Source organism: Heliangelus exortis, chromosome 2, assembly GCF_036169615.1.
Source record: "Heliangelus exortis chromosome 2, bHelExo1.hap1, whole genome shotgun sequence".
Classification (NCBI taxonomy): Eukaryota; Metazoa; Chordata; class Aves; order Apodiformes; family Trochilidae; genus Heliangelus; species Heliangelus exortis.
In genome coordinates, this window is record NC_092423.1 from 12,538,422 (window position 1) to 12,546,319 (window position 7,898).

The 7,898-nt window shown below is 35.1% G+C and overlaps 1 protein-coding gene across 3 annotated transcripts in view; it reads left to right on the top strand.

Annotated features, from left to right (window-relative positions):
- Positions 1 to 7,697, top strand: part of PFKP (phosphofructokinase, platelet) — a 40,195-nt gene extending 32,498 nt beyond the window's left edge. For all 3 annotated transcript variants that reach the window (XM_071734791.1, XM_071734790.1, XM_071734792.1), the window contains 6 exons: positions 2,244 to 2,408; positions 3,476 to 3,537; positions 4,492 to 4,603; positions 5,742 to 5,841; positions 6,464 to 6,569; positions 7,158 to 7,697. In XM_071734791.1, coding sequence (XP_071590892.1) covers positions 2,244 to 2,408; positions 3,476 to 3,537; positions 4,492 to 4,603; positions 5,742 to 5,841; positions 6,464 to 6,569; positions 7,158 to 7,311 — 699 coding nt within the window. In that variant the 3' untranslated portion in view covers positions 7,312 to 7,697. The remainder of the gene's footprint in view (positions 1 to 2,243; positions 2,409 to 3,475; positions 3,538 to 4,491; positions 4,604 to 5,741; positions 5,842 to 6,463; positions 6,570 to 7,157) is intronic.
- Positions 7,698 to 7,898: the final 201 nt, after the last annotated feature.

The window sequence follows — 7,898 nt, forward strand, 5'->3', positions numbered from 1 at the left end:
AACAGATATTAGATGTATATAAGTACATGCAGTTACAAGCATGTACAAGCAGCTAAGTCCATCACTGATGCTAACAAAATAGAGACCAGCTATGAATGAGTTTTACATTTCAGCCAGAACAATCATAGCTTTTTGCCTCGTGTACAAGTGCTATATGAACTCTCTGAAGTTCTTTGCCATCCTACTGAGTCTGCTGAACTCCCAGCAGAGAACTGAGTTGAGGTCTAGTGAAAACACATGAGTAAACCTCTGAACAGCTCTGGCTTTTATCAAACCCATCATCAACCGAGACAACTATGAAATAACAGCCAAAAAGTCAGAGATCCAAGGGTTTCAGAAATGCAGATTGGTTGTCCTGCTCTTATACAGTTACTTATTTATACAGGGCAAAAAGGTTCCTGTAGATTATTAAAAAAAATCTGTGTCTTAATACATTAAGGCCTGGTCTTTGGGAGATGCAATGCATCATCCCAGGGGTGAAGATCACCTAAGGTGTAGGTGTGGGTAAATTATAACAATACATTCATAAGCAGGACACTGGTACTTTGACCAGTCCATTAAGCTGCTTCCTCCTTACCTACTTCTATAAATGTCAGCCTAATCTGATAATTATGACTGATTGCACTTTAAACAGTGATGCACCTCTAAAAGCACAAATGTGAAAACACAGGGAAAAAAAAAATCAGTATGAATATATTGCTGCTTCCTCTTATTTCACTCTTTTTATTATTTTAATCACAATTTGTACAGCTTTCAGTAATTCAGTAAAATAAAAATGTTTGCATATGTTGAATTTCATTAAGGTTAAAATGTTTGGTTTCTGCTAAAATTAGAGCACTGTTAATTTGGTGAAATTTTTAATACTGGATTTTTCACCATGCTGGCATGGTTTGTATGAAAGCTCAACTAGAAATGGAATTCCAAAGAGTACTCCAAAAAGAGTAACCATTGCTCACTGTTTAAAACTTCTGAAACCTGCATCAGACATTTGAGCTTTGACATTTCTAGCCTATTGAGTAGCATATGAATTGATGATTCCTTCAAATCTGTCTGTGCCATTCTTGTATTTGGGTAATTTTGTCAGTTTTTCTGAGAGAGCCATAGCAGAAAGTTTCTGCTATGTCTCTTGTATAGTCAAGGATAGAAATTCTATATAAATCTAATATTTTAAATATAAGTTTCTAATAAAATTATGTGCATCTTTTGGTAACCAAGTCTGGTATAACATATTTGTTTATTTTTAAAACCAAAGGAAAGTGTATCTTTGTTTCTTTTACTTGCTTTCTGAAAGAAGGATACATTGCCTGCTTACTTTAAAATAAATTTGAAGAGTAGAAAAAATCATTCTAGAAGTGAGTTTGCCAAATAGCTTTTTGAGTATTATTAAGTATGAGTATTATTAAAACCTGGAGATGCATAGTAACCCAGTTCCTAGGTTTCTATGTTTTCCAAAGTTTTCTAGGTCCTGCCACACTGGAGATTTTCTGTTATTTTCTAAGTCTCTTAGGCAGCTCTAATAAATATTTATGTTGATTGGTGGCATGTAAGCAACAGATCTCTCATACAGAACATTTCTCATACTGGTCAGAGTAAGATGCAAGTGGAGATCGCAGTCTTTTTACAGTAAGTATGTACTTATAAATAAAAAAACAACACAGCATTTTAAAAAAAACCTCCACTTGAAAGAATTTATGAAGATACCTTTCTTAGTAAGTAAACAGTAGAGCAGTACATGCTCAGGACTGAAGTTCAAGAACTTGTAACACAGGTAACCTGTAACATAAGATTGGGAGTGCAGTGAATTTTAAAATTAATTCAAAGAAGAAATAAATTCTTTAGAAATTAATAGAGCAAGGAAGGCATGCTTGCTCATGCCAGAATCGATTAAAAAGCTGCATTATATTTCCTTAAATCCTTAAAAAAACAATCACAGCTTTTATTTCCATGCACAAACCAAAATTACATCTTGTTTTAGTGTTTGCAGGAAGCAAAAAAGTAAGAGTTGATATTTGTAAAACACTTTATTTTGACCTGGGTGTTCATGGTATGATTTAGAATAATTATTTTATTTGGTAATTATTATACACAAATTGATTCTGCAATGTTAGAAATTTTAAAGATGTTTTTGTATAAATTCTTTAAACTCTTTTACCAATAAGTGACATAAAATTTCATGACATAAAATAAAAATAGAAATTCAAAATGTTATGAATTTAAACTTACAATATCTTGTCTTCAATTAGACGTGTGATCGCATCAAGCAGTCAGCCAGTGGTACCAAGCGCCGTGTGTTCATCATTGAGACCATGGGTGGTTATTGTGGTTACCTGGCTAACATGGGGGCCCTTGCAGCAGGAGCTGATGCTGCTTACATCTTTGAAGAACAGTTTGATATTCGAGAGCTCCAGGTATGCAGCATTAGGAATGTTTTTCTCATCCTTAAGTAGATGCTGAAATTGTTATAAAGCATAGTGTTTATCTGTGAAGCAGATAGCTCATGTTACAAAAACCCCAAATGTTTAGATTGTGTCTGAAACCATTGCACTTTCAAATAATGGCAGTTCTGATGCCATTTTATGTAAAGAAACAAACACCCAGCTATCCTTGGCATCAGATTCTGTTAACTGATGATTTTAACTGACAAAATTACTGTATTAGTCACTGAACACCACTAGGTGAATTGGTTTTATTCCTCTGATTGAAATTCAAATTACATGTGAGTGGGTGGTTTTAAACAAAACAAAAATGCGGTGGGGGGGAAAGAAATAAATTTTCCATTGTTAGCTATTCATGTCAGGAGCTGAACAGTTTGTAAGATGTGTTAGATACTGACTTTGTTACCACAGCTATTCAGAGCATGTCTGGAAGTGTTACTAAAATAAAGATCTTGGGCTTTAAGGATTATAGATTAGGGTGTAAGCTGATATGGAACTTGTCTGCAATGAGGATTTAAAACTTCTGAGGTAGTTGGTACTAGCTGTGGTCATAGACAAATACAAAGGTAAGCAGATAGAAATTTCCTAAAAGGAAAAGAAGTATGAAATTAATTTTTCTGTACTCTTTTTGTCATATACAGGAATACCGTCATAGTAGTGCACTACTGTAGCTGTAACAGGACTTTTGCAAGGAATTGGGAGGAAGGGGAAGATTCCAATCTTTTGTGGCAATTTTTTAAAATTTTATGTGTATAGCCATTGTCCAACTTGGTGCCATACCAGTATAGCATACAAAGAAGCAACTTTATGCTGCTATGAAAATCTATTATTTGTTATGTGGAGGAAGAAGTTAGTTTTAACTCAAGATGAGTATCCATACGCAGTATATTAGCCTGGATCTCCAAAAACCCTCTGATTATTTAAATTTGCACATAATGCTTAATGTGGAATATTTCCCAGAAGTTCTTAGGTTATGTAGGCTCATTGAAATTGGTTTTGAGTTCTGTATGGGTTGTTAGAAATATTTTTATTGTTTCCAGGCTAATGTGGAACACTTGACTGAAAAAATGAAAACCAGTATCCAGCGTGGTCTAGTGCTGAGGTAAGTAAAAGTAGCTTTAATAGATGACATAAGTGATGCTGAGCACCTTGCACCAAGTAGGCTGTCTGGCCGTGTGCAAAGACACTTGATCCTTTAGTGTGAGATTTTTACAAGGCAGGTCTGGGAGCTGTCTGGATGTTCAAATCCAAAACATAATTCTGTGTAAGTATGTTTGCTCTAATATTTCATCCTATGTTTGGCCTATTTTCTCATTGGCTTTAGTAAGAAAGTATCAACAATAAATGATAGTGTAAAAACTAGCATGTGTGTATACACATATAGTACGGCCTTCACTATAAAAATCCTATAAAGATTTTAGGAGAAAATACAAAATAAAATATGTTTCAAAAATAAAAACATTTAAATATGTTGGTTAGCATCTTTTAAAATGGTACCTTCTTGGCCAGCACAAATCAGGCTGTAGCTTCTTTCTTGAGCACTTATTTTCAGTATGTGAAGTAACAAAGGTCTGAAAAATGAAAGTCACAGTAAATTGCATGAGGATGCCATTGTATTTGTTCAGATTGTACTGGTTGCATGACTAGGATGAAAAAAATATCCTACATTTACAATATTGGCTAAGGAACCAATATACAACATTGGTTAAGCAACCGATATTGTAGGCATGGCCTAAGGTACTAGCCATGCTTTTATAAAAAGCAAAATTTTGACATGGATTGTTCTAATGCAAATTACCTCTGCATAATGAACTTGTTAGACCTAAAATTATATTTTTTCATTACCTTATTCAACAATGGATTTCAAGTGACCTGCCAGTGATGTCAATGTAGTAAAAGTAATGCAGACCGAAGTCATGAACAGATGTGATTGAAAATATGGAAGCCAGGAGTATTTGTGTCAAGAAAAAATCTGTCATTCAGTATCTGTAAAGACATACATAACTTAATACATAATAGTAAATTTGATAGTGGTATATGGCCTTAATTGTTACAGAAATGAGAACTGCAATGAGAACTACACAACTGACTTCATTTATCAGCTGTATTCTGAAGAAGGAAAAGGAGTGTTTGACTGTCGAAAAAATGTATTGGGCCACATGCAGCAGGTACACATAACCTTTAAATTACAGACGAGCATAACTTCATATGAACAAGAGCATCGAGCAGTTCAAGCAAGTCTGGCTGCAGATTACAGAAAAGTAGATTTAAGTTTGTAAAGTGGATTAAAGTGTGTGGATTTTTTTTTGTAGGTAACTCAGAAGTTTTTGTTAGCTTTATATTTTATTGAAATTCCTTCTTAAAAATTGAGGGGAAAAAGCCACGTTAGAGTCTTAATGATTTTTATTTTTATTTCTTTCCTGTCTATATTAATAAACAATTATACTTCTTTTATAGGTATTGGAGCTATCTTAGCATTACTGTAATACACCCTTAGAACACACTTACTTGTCCATCTATAATGTATCTGGCTTCTGAACCCTGGGAGTTAAGAGATTTCTCTAAGAGACTACAGATAGATTATTCTTGTACAAGAAGTGATAGTGAGCTACTCTTCAAACCTTGCATTTTTTCATTTCACTTGTCAGTGGGCAAATACTAAGTTTCTAATTTTGGCTATGCTAATAATAAAGACTGAGGTAAATTTAAAAAACAAACACATGGAGATCTAAATTTCTCAAGTACTAGTAGCAAAACAACTGTCTCTTTTTAAGTAATTTTGAGTTGTAATCCCCTTCACTCATATATTTTTAGAGTATTCAATGCTGAGGTTGAAAAAATAAAAAGGTGATTACTAGCAGAGGAAGTCCTAACAGTTGTTTCATCCTGCTGTTACATACTCAGTATTAAATCTTTCCTCTTTCTGGCTGCAGTGGAGTTTCCAGTCTGTTTCTGAGACATCCTAGATGACAGGGTCAGCACTTAGGTTTCTTAGGCTCCTTCTGATGCCTTTCCTTCAACTGCTGCCTGCTTTACATCATGCTGAAACCACATGATTCTGTGGCTCTGTAATAGCTGGGCAGAACTTAATGATCAGCACAAAGGGGAAGTGGAAGGAAGGGAGAACAGTGCCCTCCATCCATACAGGTGAAAAGTATTGATTGATTGAGAATTCTACAGCTGCTTGAAGAAATTTTAAAGGGAAAGAGAGGTAGAGCAGGCCATTAGGAGAGTTTAATGATAAAATAACAAGACACAATTACTGATTTGATAACTAAACTAACCCATGCTTGAATCTTCACACAGGGTGGTGCACCTTCACCATTTGACAGAAATTTCGGGACAAAAATTTCTGCAAAAGCTATGCAGTGGATCTCCAAAAAACTGGTGGAAACCTACCGAAAAGGTGCACATATTTTTTGGTCCCCTCTTGTTACTGTCAGTTACTATCAGTATACAAGATTACTTTGCAATCATATGAATGGGTATTTGTTGGTCAACATAAGATACTCCTTTCCTCTTGATTATGTTTTTATTTTTCAGTCCTGCTGTGAGATTTCCCCTCAAGTGAGGTCAATAATTCAGATAGCTGTTTCCTTATCTTTCTTTAAAATACTAGTGTGATTGCAGTTTTTCATGCATGAAGGAATTGCTGGTTATATAGTTACATCTGTTCTTCCTTTTTGTTTCATGGTGCCTACATGGGAGACAGAAGAAGGTAATATGTCTTCTTTGGGAATTTTTGTAAAGCACTGTTTACTAAAATCTAATTTAAAAGTGGATGTTAAAATTCAATCTTACTGTTGTTTAATTTCACTGCATTACCTTTGCTAATCACCAAAGCCTAAATTTAAAAAATTAAGATTTCCTAACCCTAATAAAGTACTAATTAATCTTTTATCATCACATTAAGTACTCAGTAATGGGAATTAAGCTAATGTAAGCTTCCTGTTCAATTTAACTACAGAAAAAGGGTATTTTCCCTTACAACTGTAAGAAAGATCCTAAATTATTTCATTCTTTTTTAGGAAGAGTATTTGCCAATACTGATGACTCAGTTTGCTTGCTGGGAATGCGCAGACGCACCCTTCTTTTCCAACCTGTGGCTGAGCTAAAGAATGAAACAGACTTTGTGTATGTATACACTGCTTACATTTTAAACATCTCAACACAGGCTTCCTTTCACCACATCAAATGAACAACTTCTCCCCAGTGCTGACACATAGCAATTGTCAACCATTTTACTCCACTCTTGTCTTTGGCTTATATTCAGCCAGTGGTTCACTTTGATTGTTCACTTGTCTTTTCTAACAACTCTCTTCATTCTTTCTCTACACCTTCCTTATACTTAGAGGTCTCTCGTTATGAATTCGGGGACTCCACTGTCCTTTCTAATAACTCATAACTGTCTTTACTCCAATGCCTAGAATTACTTTACTTCTGGTACAGTTTAGTGGGCAGCATTTTTTGTGCCAAATTTGGTGTACTTACTTACAAAAAACAACATTATGGTAAAATCTTATTTGTTCCTTCAGTATTTTGTCCTAATTTCTCCTCGTTCTGGGTCTAATTACAGCCCACCATAACTGTCAGTATCTCATCTTATGTATGAGGAAGGACACTACTGTCAGCATAGGTGAAATGACCTACAAAATGTGCTTGTCTTAACTACCAAGTAAATCACTTTATCCTTTTTTTCTCCCTACCACATCTCTTACACAGACACAGAATTCCCAAGGAGCAATGGTGGCTGAAGCTGCGACCACTGATGAAAATCCTGGCCAAGTACAAGACGAGTTACGATGTTTCAGATTCAGGCCAGCTGGAGCATGTTGCTATGCACAGCCCAAAGGAAGCAGAAACCGGAACCATCTAAAGACATCACTTTCAGATTATTGTAATAGATGCACACTGTGCGTAACAATGCTTTAGAATCATTACAGCTTTGTTTTGTAACATTTAAATTATTGTACCAGCACTTTATGTGAAAGAAGGCATCCAGATGTCACACAGATTTTGTCCTGTATTTGTGTTATGTTGACGTAAACCCTAGCATCTAATGGATAGGCACCATTTATTGATACTACCCTCTAACAATAAGTGCAACACTGTTCTATGCACTCTGTAAGTTACTCATCTACTGCACTTTGTTTCAGAGTACTTACACACAAAAAATAAGTGTAGATGGCTAGCTTTGTGTTGAGTTACAGGATGTGCTTAATGTATCTGAAGTGAAATAAAATACTGTTGCAGACATGACAAGTGACTTGTCAGAAATTGTATTCCCCTGCCTTTAAATAACTGGAATAATGCTTCATGATTTCTCTATATGCGCTGGTGAAGGAAAAAAGCAACTGCCCTTTCCTTTCTCTGTCTAGTATCAAATTATGACAATGCTGACCAAACTCAAAAAACTTAACTTGAAATATGCTGTACACTGACTCTGTAGTGATTTGCTACTAC